The sequence below is a fragment of the Hemitrygon akajei genome, chromosome 2 (assembly GCF_048418815.1).
Source record: "Hemitrygon akajei chromosome 2, sHemAka1.3, whole genome shotgun sequence".
Taxonomy (NCBI): domain Eukaryota; kingdom Metazoa; phylum Chordata; class Chondrichthyes; order Myliobatiformes; family Dasyatidae; genus Hemitrygon; species Hemitrygon akajei.
In genome coordinates, this window is record NC_133125.1 from 23236451 (window position 1) to 23256834 (window position 20384).

The 20384-nt window shown below is 39.4% G+C and overlaps 1 protein-coding gene across 15 annotated transcripts in view; it reads left to right on the plus strand.

Annotated features, from left to right (window-relative positions):
- Positions 1-20384, plus strand: part of apc (APC regulator of WNT signaling pathway) — a 204572-nt gene that overhangs the window by 175693 nt on the left and 8495 nt on the right. For 14 of the 15 annotated variants that reach the window (XM_073068354.1, XM_073068361.1, XM_073068348.1 and 11 more), the window contains 6 exons: positions 2801-2923; positions 6345-6723; positions 7631-7726; positions 10900-11039; positions 11446-11523; positions 12109-12225. In XM_073068354.1, coding sequence (XP_072924455.1) covers positions 2801-2923; positions 6345-6723; positions 7631-7726; positions 10900-11039; positions 11446-11523; positions 12109-12225 — 933 coding nt within the window. The remainder of the gene's footprint in view (positions 1-2800; positions 2924-6344; positions 6724-7630; positions 7727-10899; positions 11040-11445; positions 11524-12108; positions 12226-20384) is intronic. The other variant, XM_073068407.1, reaches the window with a different exon arrangement.

Below are 20384 nucleotides of genomic sequence, written 5' to 3' on the forward strand. Positions count from 1 at the left end.
CACATGTAGACGATGTGCAAAAGCTCTAGTGAGAAAATCCTTCATTACCCGCTACAGGCCTTCTACATATGTTTTGTGAGAGTGCAGTTGAACGAGAGTTAAAACAATCAAACATTGTCCTCAACTTCTTACAGTTCATAGCTGACATATGTAGCCTGATCCTGATTAAAAAGATAACTTATCTGAATTGTTCGTTGTATCTCTCTGGTTAAAAACAGTTAAAAGATCTCTTATGATAATCTGCTTAAAAGCCATCAGTATTTTGGAACTCAAGATTCACTATCTGAGACTTAGCAACAGCTTCTTGTGCTCTGCAAGTAACTTCCTTGGTACAGAAGTTGTGCTCAATTGGGGTTCCATATTAGGATAATTTTGGTGCAGGCAGGTGGCCATCCCAGATAATGAGTTTGGACAGCAGATAGATCCACTTCTAGATTCTGCCATGAATGAAAAATTCCTCCTGGCATCAACCCTGTCAAACCCTTTCAGAATCTATTTCAATTAATTCACCTCTCATTCTTCTAAACTCCAGTTATAGGCCCAATCTGTTCAGTTGTTTCTCATAAATCAATCCCTTCATCCCCACATTGACCAAATCAACCACTTTTGAACTGCCACAGTTAAAATAGATTCTTTCTAAATTCTGAAAATAAAAAAGTAAAACAAATCTTCAAATGGGTTCTCAGCAGTGCAGTGTACAAATATAACAAAACTATAGATTGTCCTATATGTTGTAAAAATCAACATTCAATTTACATTCTTGATTGCTTGCTATACTTACATTCTAACTGGTTTTCCCATTAGTCAGTCAAATCTCTCTGTAAAGCACATTCTATTGTCAGTTTCCATTTAAATAATACTTCACTCCACTGTTCTTCCTAAATAGTAAATAGTTCCATGGTTCCATGTTTCCACACTTTATATTCCATCTGCCAATGCTTTACCCACTTAAGTTTTCTTCCTTTGCAGATGATTTGGGTTCTCTCCACACCTTCCTTTCCATCAGCAGATTGGACAACCATACATGTGGTTTCTCGTCCAACTGTTAGCATGATTGTTAATACAACATTCCAATGGTTCTCTCTTGAGGGTGATAATGCTGGTCTCCCACACAATAACACTAGCCTTTATACACCTTTCTCAGTACTGCACTCCCTCATTTAAGGGTGATTAGAAGATTATGGCAAGTACCTGCATAACTATCACATTTCCTTAAACAAACAACGGGAGGAACTCAGAGGGTCAGACAGGATCTGTGGAGGGAAATAGACAACCAAAGTTTTGGGTTGAGATAGTGGTAGTTGGCCAGTATAAAGAGGTGAAGGGAAGGGGTGTAGCCAGAGCAGGCGAGTGATAAGTGGTTCCAGGTAAGGAGGGGTCATAGGCAGTTGAAGGAAGAAAGCGTGACATCTGGGAGGTGATAGGTGGAGGCAACAGAGGGATGCAGAAGTTGGAATTTGATAGGAAGGGAAGATGGATCATGGAATCGATAAAGCAAGTTTGATGGGCAGATGGACTTGGGGACCCAGTGGGGGAGGAAAGTATGGATGATGAGCAGATGGAGGGTGGAGCAGTGAAAAAAGTGGAATGAAATACAGTGATGTGTGGGACTGAGAGGTATAGGAGGAACTAGGTAGATCAGGAGGAGAGACAAAAGGAAAAGAGAGGAAGCAGATTACCTGAAATTCTGAAGGTTTGAATCTGAATATTTGAATGTTTTTTACTTATGTTGAAAGATACAATAGCAAAATTTGCTGCGAGCATGGAATGGCTCATGTTTATTATTGATATTCATTTGAACTGTGGGCACGCCTTTCTGGAACCACTCCTGAGGGTAAATTTCCCAAAGGATTCTGATGCAAAATGTTCAGTCTTGTGCAATATACTGCCATTGTATATGGATAAAAACAAAGGCTGCTCTCAAGGTGGTTTGAAAACTATGCCTCTAGAGACCTTCTTAGATGTTGCTGCTAAGGACATTGATGCTTTTGATCAGTCTTGAAAATCATTCCCAAACATCCTAAAAATTAAATTATTAAACATTTAAAACTAAATCACTTAAATCACTTTTAAAGGATGTAGAACACTGCAAACTTCAAAATATAAAGAGTGAATTCTGTTACTTGAGCTAATGTGTATTACCTTGCACCCATTCTTTACTTTTCGAATGAGAGTATAGCAATTCCTGCTCAGGTGCATAATACTTGCCACATTCCCTAGTGTAATGTTGGGCATTGCGGCAATTTTACACTCTGCCATTGGACTACATGAGGAGTCCAACACTGAAGCATGGTTCTGAAAATGTCAGCAATGAAGTTTACACTTGAGCCCAGGTTTTATGCAGAAATGGCACCATTTCCAAAGAAGCTTCAGATCACGAGGACATTGAATCTTGCAATGAGAGATGTACCTGGCTGTCCCCAGTGTTCCTGAATTTTGAAGTATGCCAGACAGGTCAGATTGCATTGCACCAGCATTAATCTGAACCAGCTGCCAAAATCTTCACACCCTTGTTCACAGGGAGGGAAGTGATTACTTTGGGTTGTTATTCTGGATCATCAAATAGACATATAGCCATTTTCAGAATTCGGCCTTTGCTAGCAAGATTCATCTACGCCTTCAGTCGTGAGGCTAACGTTGCCAGTGGTATTACGTAATCATTTGTGCACAGAGGTGTTTTTTGAGTTCACCTGCACTGTGGTTACAAAATTACTTACAAATGTTAAAAAACAACTCCTAACATTTTGGAAAGATTTTTGTTTATTTAGTAAACTTAGAATTTGTATCATCTGTATTTTAGGGTTCAGGATCACGAGTTGAACAAGATACTACTAGTGTAATGAGCTGCAGTAACTCCTACTCAGTTCCTCGAAGACTGACAAATCACCTGGGTACCAAGGTAACCGAAGATTCCAGACTCCAGGTCGCTACACTGCATTTTTTTCTAATACGTCAATTATAACAATGCTTTGGCTGCTTTACTAGTATGTTTGCTATTTTCATTAACTAATGCATGTGGTTGGTTATCCTTACTGTGTCCTTTTAAAGATATTCACAAAAAATGGTGTTTACTCATCTGATAACTGGTATCAGATACTGCAGCTGCATTCCACATATGCAGTGAAAAATAAAAGATCATAGTAAGGATTATATTTGAATCAAGCTTAGTGTCAAAAAATCAACAGATTTAGAATTATTGCATCCGGGTATAGAATCACTCGTCTAGTCTATGTTGATACTCTAATAACTTGTATATACAAAGAAAACAAAAGTTATCTGATTTCTAACAACTAAAATCTGAATGATACTAACCCAGTTTTTTAATCATCTGGCTTCGAATTACAAGCGTAGAAATGGCATTGCTTGCTTAGCTGTAACGAGTTTGCTGGCAATTAATACTTCAAATTGTTTCCCGAAAGATTTGAATTCTATTAGCATTTTAAAATAGTTACAAACTATTCGGTGGTAGCTTTGGCTAAGTGGTAGAGTGATACTGGTCACTGAACTGTAAATATTTGGCTATGTATAGTTAAGTCTTTAAATTGATTTACAGCAATGATAGTTCGAAAGGAGTGTTCACCTGTTACGAATGATTCCCATATTGGTGCATGATAGAACTTAAGACAGGAGTAGGACTGATGAACTCTCACCTAGTGGAACAGCCATATATTCAGAATGAATGCTGTGTATCAAATTATCAATGCTGTCTGACTTAAAGGAGATTTGAGGATTGTGGGAGTAGAGTGAAATTGACACACCCTAAGGCTAAAATTTCTGATTTTTAAGGAATTTATTTTGGGGTGTGTATGTGTTGGGAGAGGGGAGTTGAGGATAGTGGTAAAGTTTGAAGTGGGTGGGAATCTGCACCAATCATCTATTCTTCATAATTTTTTCCCAGTATTAGAGAGTTTTTTTAAGTAACAGCTAAGCCCCCACCCCCCCCCCCCCCCGCAAATGTGACAAAAGCCTACTTTCAGTGACCTCGTCCTGACTTTAACAACTAAATAAAATTTGTATGTTTTCTAGGCATACCTACTCACACTAAATCAGAAATAATATTTCTAAACAGCTAAATCTGATCTGGAAATACAATGCAATGCAAAAGAAGAAAATAAATCCACAATTAAATGAGGTTTTAATTTGCATGGTGTACCTGCTCTACATAATCAAATAATTAATTTTAAGTCTAGGGCTAAATAGTAAGCCTCTAGTGATTGTATTAGGTTGAAGTTACTGCTGATAAGTATTAGAAATTGCAGCACCAGCTGTGTGTCGAGACTTTGGTATGTGGGAACTTCTGTTGGGACTTCCCCGATTTCCACAACTGCCTTTTGAGTTGATCCAGCACAGAGTCAGGGAACTGACATAATCTGAGGCAAGTTCTCCTGAGATTCTTCTCAGACTAGGAAATACAGGTAAAGAAAGAAGCAGTGTGTCACTCATTTATCATTTTGTGAAGAATCAACATATTCCACATATTGGAATTTTTATTTCCATGAGTAATTTAAAACTGAAAGAACTCATCAGCATGATTGCTTCCAATTAAAGTTATTGAGAATCTTAATTGTCTTTCAATTAACAGAATTTGACACAGTGATCAAACCATAAAGGATTTAGAGAGCAGGTAGAGAAAAATCAGTCATCGAGTCACAGAGAAATGGACACAGACACTTTGGCCCATCTAGTCTGTGCCAAACTATTAATTTGCTTCATCTCATTGACCCAGACCATAGCTCTCCATATCTCTCACATCCATGATTCTATCCAAATTGGCCTTCAATGTTGAAATCAAACCTACATCCACCACTTCTGCTGATAGCTTGTTCCATACTCTCACCACCCTCTGAGGGAAGATATTCCCCCTCATGTTCCTCTTAAATATTTCACCTTTCACACCTATCCCATGACCCCTTACAGCAGGGGTTCCCAATGTGGGATTCATGGACAAGGCAGTTAATGGTGGGGGTTCATGTCATAAAAAAGGTTGGAGACCCCAGTCTTGGAGCCTTTCTTAAACAACAGAATATCATTACCTATCCTCCAAACCTATGGCATCTCACCCACGGCTAAGGATGTTTTAAATATGTCTGCCGGAGCCTTTGCAATTTCTGCACTAGCCTTTCACAGGGTCCAAGGGAATACTTATCAGGCCCTAGAGATTTATCCACTTTAATTTGCCTAATGACAGCATACACCTTCTCAGTATTCTGAATATGGTCCATGGCCTCACTGTTTCTTTGCCTTACTTCTTCTATAGACTGTGTGTCCATCTCAGGAGTAAATACAAATGCAAAAAAATCCACTTAAGATCTCCCTGCCTCATTCAGCTCCATGCATGAATTATCATTGATCTACCAGAGGACCAGTTGTGTCGCACGCTATCCTTTTACTCAATCTATCTGTAGAAGCCCATGGGATTCTCCTTCACCATGTCCGCTAGAGAACCTGATGCCTTCTTTTAGCCCTCCTGAGTTCTTTCTTGTGTTCTCCTGTATTTGTTATACTTCTTAAGTACCTCATTTGTTCCTTCCTGCCTATACTTGTGATGCACCTCCTCCTCCTCCTTAACCAGGGCCTCAATATCTCTCAAACTAAACTAAGTTCCCTAAACCTGTTATCGTTGCTTTTTTATTTTGACAAGAACATACAAACTCTGTACTCTCAAAATTTCACCTTTGAAAGCTTCCCACTTACCAAGTACACCTTTGCCAGAAAACTTGTCCCAATCCACACTTGTCAGATCCTTTCTGACACCATCAAAATTGGCCTTTCTTCAGTTTAGAATCTCAACCCAAGAATCAGACCTGTCCAGCTCCATAATTATTTTGAAGCAAATGGTATTATGATCACTAGATGCAAAGTATTTTCCTTCACAAACTTCTGTCACCTGCCCTGTCTCATTCCCTAACTGGAGATCTGGTATCACCCTTTTGCTGTCTAGTTTGGACCTCTGTTTATTGATTAAAAATTGCTCCCTTTAGCAGGAACATTGAATGAAGTTGCCGTATGGAATACTTGTAATCAAATTCAGAACTCATGAATTTCACTAGTTTTTGTTTGCAGATTTCTACTTTCTGATATTTGTATTAGAATAAAAAATGACATGGTTAGATGCAAATAAAAGAGATAGTTATTCAAACAGTTTAATTATTGTATTAATATTTTTACGATTGCTTAGGGATCTGGTGATAAAGTCAAGAGAATTGATGAGGTATTGAATTAGGAAATATTGTAGTTTGGTGTATTGATTCCAAATGAATATTTTTTGTTATTTGGATATATATTAATAATAGTAGATCCGTAATGTGAATAGAATTAACCTTTCTGGTTCACTTGGGCTATAGGTGGAAATGGTATACTCGCTGCTGTCAATGCTTGGCACACACGACAAGGATGATATGTCTCGAACTTTGCTAGCAATGTCTAGTTCTCAGGACAGCTGCATAGCTATGCGTCAGTCTGGTTGTCTTCCACTGCTCATACAGCTTTTGCACGGCAATGATAAAGACTCTGTGCTGCTCGGCAATTCACGTGGCAGTAAGGAGGCCCGTGCACGGGCTAGTGCTGCACTACACAATATCATCCATTCGCAGCCAGATGACAAGAGAGGAAGACGGGAGACCCGTGTTCTTCACCTGCTGGAACAGATCCGTGCATATTGTGAGACATGTTGGGAATGGCAGGAGGCACATGAACAAGGCGTTGATCAGGATAAAAATCCAAGTATGGCATTTTCTCAGGAGTGTTTTATGTGACTAACTTTGGATTTTTTATTATTAAAAAAGATGCAACTTTTCAAAAAACGTATTTATTATATGCATTAATATTATTAGTTTTTTTGTAAATATGAGAAATAATTCTGTGCAATAGGAGGTTTGGGTTTCTCAGGAATCACAACTTGGAGACTTTTCCAGCTAATTGGAATATATCATCCTTTCCCTTCTTGAATGTCCATTGCATCTAGACTGCTTGGATTAATGCATTCAGTTTAATTATCATTACCCGTCTGCTAGACATTTATGCGATGCTTGATTTATATCTGCTTACTCGAAAGCTATCACTCATTTTGTGCACTGTATAGTTTCCATTTAGATAAGTGTTTTCTGAATGTCCATTTAGTTTATAAGATATTTTGCAGAATGATATACTGTTATGGCACTGAGAGTGACTATGTTGGTATATCATGTTTTAATACCATTTCATCTTCATAAATAGTTCAATTAATTTTGAAATTCAGGTTCCTTAAAGTTGATTAAACAGTTTTACTATCAACAGAAAAAATGTTATAAATGTAAGCCTGTTTTTTGTGTATCTGTATTCTAACTGATTGAGAAGTTGGACAGACAAATGCAGCAGTGGAAAGCATTTCCTGAAATGTTTAATGTATATTTAGAAATTTGAATTGTTCTTATTGCATCAATCAAAAGGTTTGCTACCTTTTGCTTGGTGCGATAAGTGATAGCAAATGTAATTTGTCATTTGTTCGACAAGGAATAGTACATCAGTATTTGTAGAGGTTCATTTTATTGACCAATGATTTCTAGAATTTGTTCCTAATGTTCACTGATTATAATACTGAAATTTGAATTACACACACAAATCTCAATTCAAAGGCATTATATTTCCATAGTGCCATCTCCAGTGGATCACCAGATCTGTCCTGCGGTGTGTGTACTGATGAAGCTTTCCTTTGATGAGGAACACAGGCATGCAATGAATGAACTTGGTAAGTTATATCAAACATGTTTTCTGGATTAGATTCCATACATAGTTCAAACATAGTTTGGAGCAGAACAATAATGAGTTAATGATCCTTAGTTGGAAATCCTTAGAGGAACCCTACTCTTGGATTCCAAAACTGTGCACCATAGATTTGATTTCTAATTTTGCTTTGGAATATTTTTGGATGAGGGGTCAGAACAAAAGTGGAGTTACAGAACTGAGTTTTGCTCTATCAAAGTGCACTTTGCTATTGTAAGAAGAGCAATGATGTTGACTTCTCCCATCCACAGGTTCAATGTACAGTTCAATATAAAGTTGTTACTGTGCAAAATACTGGGATACATAGTTGTCGGTCAACTTGTTTTACTTTGTGTAGTATCTTGTAAAAAGAGGTGTTCAATTTTTATGTCAATCATTTGATTTTCTTTTGAAATCTATTATAGTATTGAAGCACACCCATAGTATTGGCCTTTTCACAAGATTACACTAAATAAAACCAGCAAGAATTACTGATTTTTTTTGCTCAGAGAGCTAAGAGAAGAAATGAGTAAGCTTTTAGATATCTAATGCGAGAACAGTTTGCACACAAATGCATGTCTGACACTGTGACCACTCAAGATTTGGTCATTGTGATCCTTAGTCCCCAAGCATATGCAGTCATCTATGTATAACAACTTTGGATGTACGTAAACCAATAAAACCATCCATTAAGGGGAAAGTGATTTTCAAATTCACATGCAAGTCTCGAGGGAGAGATAAGGCCAGCAGACTCACTGATTTTCTATGGTTTTTTGTGCAAGAAATTGTCATTGGCTAACAAAAATAGCTCTACAATCCTTAAGGGTATCCAAGATCCTTTTCAACAGTAGGTCTGTTTAATGGGTTTGTGGAATTCTTCTAAGGCATGTAATTCAAACAAGGTATTTGAATGTAACAACCTTCAGTAAGTTAACAAGTACATGAGTGCCATCTGCATTAATTGTTTGTTATGTAGCCACATCTGATGCTTTTATGCCAGCATTACATATACATTTGTATTTGTGTGTGGGCAGTGGGTAGGATATGCTCACTCTTCATTTTAGAGCAGAAGAACCCAGGCCAGAATAGTTACCATCAAATATATGTACACCTGCTTAAAAGCTTCATGCAAAATTCTATTGATTATGCAAAGTTGCTGATTAACCAACCCACACACTATGCACACTATTCCAGTGATTTATTACTGATGCTTCTCCTCCACCCATGGTAATGATCAACTCTTTCCTCCAATTAAAACAAACTTCTGGAGGAATCCAGTGGGTCTGGCAGCTTCTTTAGTGGAAAATGGACAGTTGTCATTTTGGGTTGAGGCCCTTCATCTGCACTGAGATTAAAGATCACGTGATGCCCACCCAAGAATATATTGTAATGTATATTACTGTCTGTCATCTCTTTTCATGTTGTGACCATCCCTCCAATTCAGTTCCTTAATCGTGAGGAGAGGCCGAGGAGGAAGTGAGGAAATCTTGGGTGTCAGGCATTGTAAACTATTAGAGCCTCTTCTTCTGGGGAATTTGAGGCTTGACATTACAAGACCGATCTACCAAGTTTGCAACTGATCAAAACATGGATGCATGCTAAACTGTGAGGAGGATATGTAGATGGGTAGTGTCAGCTAAGAAATCAGAAGTGTTACATTTTGTAGGAGGAATGAAAAGAGACATTGTAAACCATAGAATGCAATTCTAAAAAAGGTTACAAGTAAAGGGAGATCTGGGGGTAAATATAAATAGTTTGTTGCAAGTAGCACAGTAGATGGAGAAAGTATTTAAAAGAAAACCTTGGATCCAGGGCTTTATAAGTATAGATCATGGGAGCTTATAAGTCATTCTGAACCTTTACAAAACATTGGTTTGGCCACAACTAGAGAATTGTGTTCAAATCTGGACATGACAACTGAAAAAAACACATGAAAGATTCAGAGAGGGTACCAGAGATGAAGGACTTTATTCACATAGATAGATCAGGGAATCAGAATCATGTTTCATATCAGGAGCAGAAGTCATGAAGTTTGTCGGTTTGAGGCAGGAGTACATTGTAATACATAATAATAAAAACAATAAGTTACAATATATGCAAAAAATAAATAAGTAGTGCAAAAGGAGAGGTAAAAATACTGAATGAGTGTTCATGGGTTCATTGTCCATTCAGAAATATGTTGGAGGGTTAAAAAGCTGTTCCTGAAACGTCAAGTTTGATTCTTCAGGCTCCTGTAACTCTTCCTCGATGGTAGCAATGAGAAGAAGGTTTGTCCTGGGTGCAGTGTGTCCTTAATGGTGGATGCTGCCTTTTTGAGGCATCACATTTTTGATGATGTCCTGGATGCTTGGGAGGCTACTACACATGGTGGAGATGTCTGAGTTTACAACTTTCTGCAGCTTAATCCAATTCTGTGCAGTGGCCCCTCCATACCAGATGATGATGATGCAGCCAGTTAGAATGCTCTCCTTCTTACATATGTAGAAATTGACGAGTGTCTTTGGTGACAAACAATTTTCCTCAAGCTCCTAAAGAAATATAGCTGCTGTTGTGCCGCCTTTGTAATTACATCTGTACGTTGGGCCCAGGATAGATCCTCAGGTAGGGGAAAGATAGAGGATAGAAGCTCAGGTTGTTCTCCTCGGAACAAAAGAGAAGTTGCAGGAATATATGATTTTTGAAATCAGAATGGCACTGAGTAGATAGAGAAAAAATGTTCTTTTTGTTGGAAGATTCAAGAATGAGAAGGCACAGAATGAAGATGATTAGCAAAAGAACCAACAGTGACACCAGGGAAAGCTTTTCCTTTTCAACGAGAAGTAAGGGTCTGAATGCACCACCAGAGATGGTAACAATAGCAGATTGAGTTGTGATGTTAAAAGGGGGCTGAATTTTCGGCGTTACGGAGTGAGGGAACCAGCATTGTTCTAATGAGCCAGGACAGATATGGCAGCCCAAGTAAGATCCTTTGACCTTGTAACTGCTCCATTAATTTACTCTTTGATTAATTAAATATTTTACAGTGATACCCTTCACTGTAATTGAAGGCTGTAAGTTAATATTTAATGTATTGTTTAAAATTTAAAACAATGTTTTTGGCTTATGCTTTTAAAAACATTATGAATACTTTTAAAGTTAACATTGTTATATCATATGCAGGTGGTTTACAGGCAATAGCTGAATTATTACAAGTGGATTGTGAGATGTATGGCCTCACTGATGACCATTACAGTGTTACATTGCGAAGATATGCTGGGATGGCACTTACAAATTTAACTTTTGGGGATGTTGCAAATAAGGTGAGCAGTTTGTTGCAGATTTGTTTTGTGTTTTCATCATGACCTTGACTTTTGAAGAGATATAAATATGATTCCATTGTTTCTTTTTGGGAGGGGGAGATTGGTTGCTTCCGAATTTCAGCAACAGCAAAATTTTGTGTCATTTTTTCAAGAGAATGTGATGTATGAAATCATTGTAGATGGTCACATTATGAACAATTATATTTAAATGAGAAGATACTTTAAGATTATCGTAGAATTAATTTGTATCAAACTTATTTGTTTTACACAGTCTTGTTCTACAAAATAGTCCCCACCTTGCATTCAATTCCTAATTTTCAGCCAATTTGTGTTTAAGTAGGCTTAATAATTAACTTAATATTTTCATGTTACGTCATGCTTCTGCAATACTGCTTCCTTTACACAGGCTACGCTCTGTTCTATGAAAGGTTGTATGAGAGCAATGGTGGCTCAGCTTAAATCAGAAAGTGAAGATCTGCAACAGGTAGGAATGGATATTAAACCTGAGCTTCAGTGAAAGGTCAGTATTTAATTTACTGGGTCAGTAAGTATAAAGTTTCTCTGAATGCACTGAGTACCTAAAAAGATCATTTATGTGAAGTTACTGCCTTGCCACAGTGAGAATATACTTAAAGAATGATATAAATAAGGATTGAATTATCTCATCAAAATATCTTCTTTCATTTGCAAAGAGAGTGTATACAAATTCTTATCCAATTATTACATAATTTTTTTCCTTTTAATTGGATATGCAGGCTTGCATCTTTGAATCACATTTTACATTATTTAGCTGTTCCATCACTCTATGTTCAACCCTAATCCAAATGTATAACCATTTCCTGAAAATTTTTTTGCTGCCTCTGTAATAATTTCTTATGACAATGGTTTCTCCAGTCAGATTTTCAGAAGTGTTGTCATACATGAACATGACTTTAGGCTTGCAGTCTAATCATAAGGATCAATTCTGACTTAAGTTAGAAATGAATAGGAAATAAAATAAAATATAATAGTATATCTATAAAATCATAGTATCCCCTATTATCATTACTTTAATTGTCAAATGTTTCAGGTAATTGCCAGCGTGTTGCGAAATTTATCATGGCGAGCAGATGTAAACAGTAAAAAGATCTTGCGTGAAGTTGGTAGCGTGAGTGCTTTAATGGAATGTGCACTGGATGTTAAAAAGGTAGGAAATGATTCTTTTCACAAAGTTGAAATTTATGATGTTTCTTCCCAGAATGTTCACAAGAAAAAGTGACTTCTGAATATTATTCAGTAGTCTCTTGTTATCTTTGTTTCAAATGCTCTTTTGCATGGCTATGATGCAACAACTGCTTACCTTTCATAAAAATTAATTCTTTATGTGACAATTCAGCACTTCCTTTGGAGGAAAGAATTGTCAACCAATAGATAAGTGTCAGTTTTTATCCTACTGCAAGGCCAGCTTATGGAAACTCGTTTAACTTCAGAATAAGATTTTATTATCATAAGACCATGAGACATTGGAACAGAAATTAGTCTATTTGTCCCATTGAATCTGTTCCACATTCAATCATGGCTGAACCTTTTTTTTAACCCCTCCTCTGCCCCACTCCACAGCCTTCTCGTATCCTTTAATGCCGTGGCCAATCAAGAACCTATCAAGCACTGCCTTAAATGCACCCAATGACCTACTCTCCACAGCTGCCTGCGGTAACAAGTTCCGCAAATTAACCACCCTCGGCTAAAGAAATTTCTCTGCATCTCTGTTTTAAATGGACTCCCCTCTTTCCGGAGCCTGTGCCCTCTTGTCCTGGACTCCCCCGACATGGGAAACATCCTTTGCACAACTACTCTGTCTAGGCCTTGTAACATTCGAAAAGATTCAATGAGATCACCCCCTTCCGCCCCCCATCTTTCGAAGTTCCAGCAAGTACAGGCCAAGAGCCATCAAACGCTCCTCATCTAATAATCCTTTCATTCCCGGAATCATCCTTGTAAACCTCCTCTGAACTGTCTCCAATGCCAGTACATCTTTTCTTGGTTAAGGAGCCCAAACTGTTCACAATACTCAAAGTGAGGCCTCACCAGTGTCTTCTAAAGCCTCAGCATCACATTCCTGATTTTTTTTTCTAGACCTCTGGAAATGAATGCTAACATTGCATTTGCCTTCTTCACCATTGACTCAATCTGTAAGTTAACCTTTAGGCTGTTCTGCACAGGAACTCCCAAGTCCCTTTGCATCTCAGATTTTTGGATTTTCTCCCCATTTAGAAGATTGGACATTTATTTCGTCTACCAAATTGCATGACCATGCATTTTCCAACATTTCATTTCCCACTCTTTTGCCCATTCTCCTAATCTGTCTAAGTCCTTCTGCAGTCTATCTGTTTCCTCAACACTATCTGCCCCTCCACCAATCTACATATCATCTGCAAACTTGGCAACAAAGCCATCTATTCCATCATCTAAGTTATTCATATACATCATAAACAGAAGCAGTCCCAACACCCACCCTGCAGAACACCACTAGTCACTGGCAGCCAACTAGAAAAGGATCCTTTTATTCCCACTCACTGCTTCTACTAATCAGCCAGTGCTTTAACCATGCCAGTCACTTTCCTGTAATGCCATGGGCTCTTAACTTGGTAAGCAGTGTGTGGCACCCTTGTCAAAGGCCTTCTGAAAATCCAAATATTCAACATCCCTTTATCTATCCTACTTGTAATCTCCTCAAAGAATTCCAACAGGTTCATCAGGCAGGATTTTCCCTGAAGGAAACCATGCTGACTTTGTCTTATCTTGTCCTGTGTCACCAAGTACTCCATAACCTCATCCTTAACAATTGACTCTGACATCTTCCTAACCACTGAAGTGAGGCTAACTTGTCTGTAATTTCCTTTCTGCTGCCTCTCTCCCTTTTTAAAGAATGGAGAAACATTTGCCATTTTTTGGTACTCCGACACCATGTCAGAGTCCAATGGTTCTTGAAAGATCATTACTGATGCCTTCATAATCTCTATCACTACCTCTTTCAGAACCCTAGGTTGCAGTTCATTTGGTCCAGTTGAATTATGTACCTTTAGGTCTTTCAGCTCTTTGAGCACCTTCTCCCTTGTAATAGTAACTGCACTCACTTCTCTTCCCTCACACCCTTCAACATTTGGCACACTGCTAGTGTCTTTCACAGTGAAGACTGATGCAAAAAACCTATTTAGTTCATCTGCCATCTCCTTGTCCCCCATTATTATTTCTCCGACCTCATTTTCTAGTGGTCCTATATCTACTCTCATCTCTCTTTTACTTTTTATATACTTCAAAAAGCTTTTCTATCCACCTTGATATTGTTTGCTAGCTTGCTTTCATATTTCATCTTTTCCCTTCTCGTGATTCTTTTAGTTGCTCTTTGTAACTAAAAGAATCACTAGGTTTTTAAAAGCTTCCCAATCCTTTATCTTCCAACTTATTTTTGCTTTGTTATATGCCCTCTCTTTTGCTTTTATGTTAGTTTTGACTTCCCTTGTCAGCCATGGTTGTACTGTTTTGCCATTTAAGTAATTCTTTGTTTTTGTAATACACCTATCCTGCACCTTCCTCATTTCCCCCCCAGAAACTCAAGCCATTGTTGCTCTGCTGTCATCCTTGCCACCATCTCCTTCCAGTTTACTTTGGCCAGCTCCTCCCTCATACCACTGTAATTTCCTTTACTCCACTGAAATAGTGCTATGCCAGACTTTACCTTCTCCCTATAAAATTTCAAGTTGAACCCAATTATATTATGATCACTGCTTCCTCGGGGTTCCTTTACCTTAAGCTCCCTAATCACCTCTGGTTCATTGCATAATACCCAATCCATTATAGCCAATCCCCTAGTAGGCTCAAAGACAAACTGCTCCAAAAAGCCATCTAGCAGGCATTCAACAAATGCGGTCTCTTGAGATCCATTATCAACCTGATTTTCCCAATCGACCTGCATATTAAAATCACCCACAACTATCATAACATTGCCTTTTTCACGTGCCTTTTCTATTTCCTGTTGTAATCTGTAGTCCACATCCCAGCTACTGCTTGGAGGCCTGTATACAACTGCCATCAGTGTCCTTTTACCCTGCAGTTTCTGAACTCAACCCACAAGGATTCAACATCTTTTGATCTTATGTTGCATCTTTCTAATGATTTGATGCCATTCTTTACCAGCAGATCCACGCCACCCCCTCTACCTATCTTCCTATCCCTCCGATACAATGTGTAACCTTGGACATTCAGCTCCCAACTGCAACCCTGATGCACTGATACTCATCTAGCTGTCTGCAATTTTGTCCCATCATATGCCTGCTCTTCCTGACAGTCTGACTGCACGCTATCTTTGCTTTTTATTTTACCATCCATCCTATCCTGAGTCCTTTCACTCCGGTTCCAATCCCCCTGTCAAATTTGTTTGAACCCTCCCCATCAGCTCTAACAAAGCTGCCCACAAGAATATTGATCCCACTCAGGTTCAGGTGCAATCCATCCCTTTTGTACAGGTCAGCCCTTCCCCAGAAGAGATCCAAATGATCCAAGCCCTGTCCCCTGCACCAGCTTCTCAGCCACGCATTTATCTGCCAAATCATCCTGTTTCAACTCTCACTGGCGCATCGGCACAGATAGCAATCTAGAAATTACTACCGTGGAGGTCCTGTTTCTCAGCTTTCTGCCTAGCTCTTTAAATTCTCTCTTCAGGACCTGTTTGCTTTTCCTTCCTATGCTATTAGTACCAACATGTACCAAGACATCTGGCTGCTCCCTCTCCCTCCAAAATGCGGTGGACACGATCTGAGATGTTCCTGACCCTGGCACCTGGGAGGCAGCGTACCATCCAGGTGTCATATTCATGTCCACAGACTCTCCTGTCTGTTCCTCTGACTATTGAGTCCCCTATCACTACCACTACCACTCCCCTCCTCTCCCTCTTTCTCTTCTGCACCATGGACCATGTTCAGTGCCAGTAACCTGGTCTGTGTGGCATTCCCCTGGGTGGTCATCCCCCACAACAGTATCCAAAATGCTAATTATTGAGGGGAATGACCGCAGGGGTGCTCTGCACTAACTGCTTATTCACCTTACCCTTCCTTCTCCTGACAGTCACCCAGCTTCCTGCCGCCAATTTAGGGGTGACTACTTTCCTGTAACTCAAACTGGTGACCTCAACATTCTCCTGTACAAGCCAAATGTCATCCACGAAATTTTCTAATTAGTTACTAAAACAATTGTCTATTGATCATAATGTGAATGAGGAACTTCAATGGTATTTAAGGAGGATAAATCTAAAAATGTGCCAAGAATCTCAGATGGTGATGTGGAAGCATACAGGAGTGAGGTAAATCAGCTGGTTAAGTGCTGTCACAACAACAACCTTGCACTCAACATTGGTAAGACCAAGGAATTAATTGTGAACTTCAGGAAGGGATAATTGGAAATCAGCGGTGGAAAGGGTGAGCAGCTTCAAGTTTCGGGCTTCAGCATCTCAGATATCTATCTTGGGCCCACATATTGATGCATACATGAAGTAGGCACACAAATAGCTATACTTTCTAGGGAGTTTGAGAAGATTTGGTGGTTGCATCACCTTCTGGATTGCACAGGATCGAAAAAAGCTGCAGAGGGTTTGTAGACTCAGCCTGCTCTGACATGGACACTAACCTACTCACCATCAAGTACATCTTCAAAAGTTGATGTCATCTGTTATAAAGACACTGCCCAGAAGAAGGTAATGGCAAACCACTTCTGTAGAAAATTTTGCAAAGAACAATCATGGTCATGACCAAGATTGGCCACGTCATATGACATGGCTCATAATAAGTGAATGTGGAAATTATTACCAGTTGCCTCTTGTGATTTCAAGAGATTTTTAAAGTGCAAACTGCTATGTAATCACAGCATGGAACTGGACATAGCAGTATATATATGTTGGTTTAAAGCAGTATTGTAACTTTGAGACTCAGTTGGATTGTGGAGAAGTGAAAGATTGGTCAGCATTTTCCCAAGGTTATAGAAAGCTTATGTTTGTTGAGCAGCAGAACGTGTTTACAAGGTACAGCAAAGTGTAAATGTTGGGGATAAATCTTTGTTAAATGCTAATGGTCACTCTTGAATTATGGGAAGATTAAAAATGAATTCTCCACAAAATGAATATCAAGCCCTACCATCCCATTCATTATTAAAAAAATAAATAAAATGAAATGCCTGAAAGATGATTATTATAGTCTACAATGTATCTAACAAATACAAACTCCATTTCCAGAAAAGTTGGGATATTTTCCAAAATGCAATAAAAACAAAAATCTGTGATACGTTAATTCACGTGAACCCTTATTTAACTGACAAAAGTACAAAGAAAAGATTTTCATTAGTTTTACTGACCAACTTAATTGTATTTTGTAAATATACACAAATTTAGAATTTAATGGCTGCAACACACTCAACAAAAGTTGGGACAGAGGCATGTTTACCATTGTGTTACATCACCTTTCCTTTTAATAACACTTTTTAATCGTTTTGGAACTGAGGATACTAATTGTAGTAGATTTGCAACTGGAAATTTTGTCCATTCTTGCTTGATATAAGACTTCAGCTCCTCAACAGTCCATGGTCTCCGTTGTCTGATTCTCCTCTTCATGATGCGCCATACATTTTCAATAGGAGATAGATCTGGACTGGCAGCAGGCCAATCAAGCACAGGCACTCTGTGTCTACAAAGCCACGCTGTTGTAGCCCGTACAGAATGTGGTCTGGCATTGTCCTGCTGAAATAAGCATGGATGTCCTGGGAAGAGACATCCTTGATGGCAACATATATCTCTCTAAAATCCTAATATATGCCTCAGAGTCAATGGTACCTTCACATACATGCAACTCACCCATGCCGTGGGCACTGATGCACCCCCATACCATCACAGATGCTGGCTTTTGCACCTTTCGCTGATGACAATCAGGATGGTTGTTTTCATCTTTGGCACGGAGAACTCGACGCCTGTTTTGGCACGGAGAACTCGACGCCTGTTTTTTCCAAAAACTAGCTGAAATGTGGACTCATCTGACCACAGCACATGGTTCCACAGTCTTTCGGTCCATCTGAGATGAGCTCGGGCCCAGAGAACCCGCCGGCGTTTCTGCATAGAGTTGATGTATGGCTTCCTCCTTGCATAATACAGTTTCAAGTTGCATTTCTGGATGCAGCGACAATGTTTAAGTGACAATGGTTTTCCGAAGTACTCCCGAGCCCAGGTGGCTATAATTGTCACAGTAGCATGACGGTTTCTCAGGCAGTGCCACCTGAGGGCTCGAAGATCACACGCATTCAACAGTGGTTTCCGACCTTGCCCTTTACGCACTGAGATGTCTCTGAATTCTCTGAATCTTTTCACAATATTATGTACTGTAGATGTTGAAAGACCTAAATTCTCTGCAATCTTGCATTGGGAAATGTTCCTTTTCAACTGACTAACAATTCTCTCATGAATTTTGGCACAAAGGGGTGAGCCACGACCCATCCTTGCTTGCAAAGACTGAGCCTTTGATGGACACTACTTTTATACCCAATCATGATACCTCACCTGCTACCAATTAGCCTGCTTAATGTGGAGTCTTCCAAACCGGTGTTACTTGAATATTCTGTGCACTTTTCAATCTTATTTTAACTCTGTCCCAACTTTTGTTGAGTGTGTTGCAGCCATCAAATTCTAAATTTGTGTATATTTACAAAATACAATTAAGTTGGTCAATAAAAACTATTGCAAATCTTTTCTTTGTACTTTTGTCAGTTAAATAAAGGTTCAGTGAATTAACATACAGATTTTTGTTTTTATTGCATTTTGGAAAATATCCCAACTTTTCTGGAAATGGGGTTTGTATTTCTGGACGAAAGAGCCAACCGATTCCCCTCCACCAGCACTCTCATCGTCTGGCTGAACTGGTCCTCGCCCTCAACAATTCTTCCTTTGACTCTTCTCACTCTCTCCAAATTCAAGGGGTAGCCATGGGCACACACATGGGCCCCAACTATGCCTGCCTCTTCATTAGCTGTGTAGAACTGTCCGTGTTTTGAGCCTTTTCCAGTAATACATCCCAATTCTTCTTCTGCTACATTGACAACTGCATTGGTGCTGCTTCTTGCACCCATGCTGAGCTTGTCAATTTCATCAGCTTTGCCTCTAACCTTCCACCCTGTCCTTAAATTCAGTTGGTCCAGTTCTGAGCCGCCATCCCCTTTCTGTTTATGAACCTACTGATACCCATGGTTATCTTGACTATACCTCTTCCCACCCTGTCTCCTGTAAAAATGTTATTCCCTTTTTTCAGCTTCTTCACCTCCACTGCATCTCTTCCCAGGGTGCACCTTTCCATTCCAGGATATCAGAGATGTCCTCCTCCTTCAAAGAACAGATTTCCCTCCTTCCACTATTGATACAGCCTTCTCCAACATCTCCTTCACTTCCTGAACATCTGCGCTAACCCCATCTGTGTAGATGCCTATTGTCCTAATCTACTACCCATCACCCTCTGCATCCAACACATCATCTTCTGCAACTTCCACCATCTTCAAAGGGATCCTACCACTAAACCCCTCCCCCCCAGCTTTCCTGCATCGATTGTTCCATCTGTGATTCTCTCATCCATTTGTCCCTCTCCACTAATTTCACTCCCAGCACTTACCCCTGCAAGTGTCCTAAGTGCTACACCTTCCCAGAAACCTCTCCTCCATTCAGGGTTCTAAACAGTCCTTCCAAGTGAGGCAACATTTCACCTGCCAATCTGCTGGGGTTGTCTATTATGTCCTGTGCTCCCAGCGTGGCCTCCTCTACATTGGTGAGACCTGTTGTAAATTGAGGAATTGCTTCATCAAGCACCTCTGCACCATCTACTTAAAGCAAAACTTCCCGGTGGCCAAACATTTTAATTCTGATTCCCATTCCCACTCTGACATGTCAGTTCCTTTTGTGGGAAGATGAGGCTAATCAAGGTGGAGGAGAAACACCTTGTATTCTGTTTGGGTAGCCTCTGATGGTACAACTATTGATTTCTCTTTCTGATTTAAAAAAAACATTTTCCCTCCACCTCCCCTTTTCCTCTATTCCCCACTCAGGCCTCTTACCTCTTCTCACCTGCCTATCATTTCCCCTTGGATCTGCTCCTTCTTCCCTTTCTCCTATGATCCAACCTCCTCTCCAATCAGATTCCTTCCTCTCCATCCCTTGAGCTTTCCCACTCACCTGACTTCACTTAACACCTTTGAGCTATCCTCCTTCCCCTTCCCCCCCCATTTTTCTTTATTCTGGCATCGTCCCCCTTCCTTTCTGTCCTGATGAAGGGTCTTGGCCCAAAACGT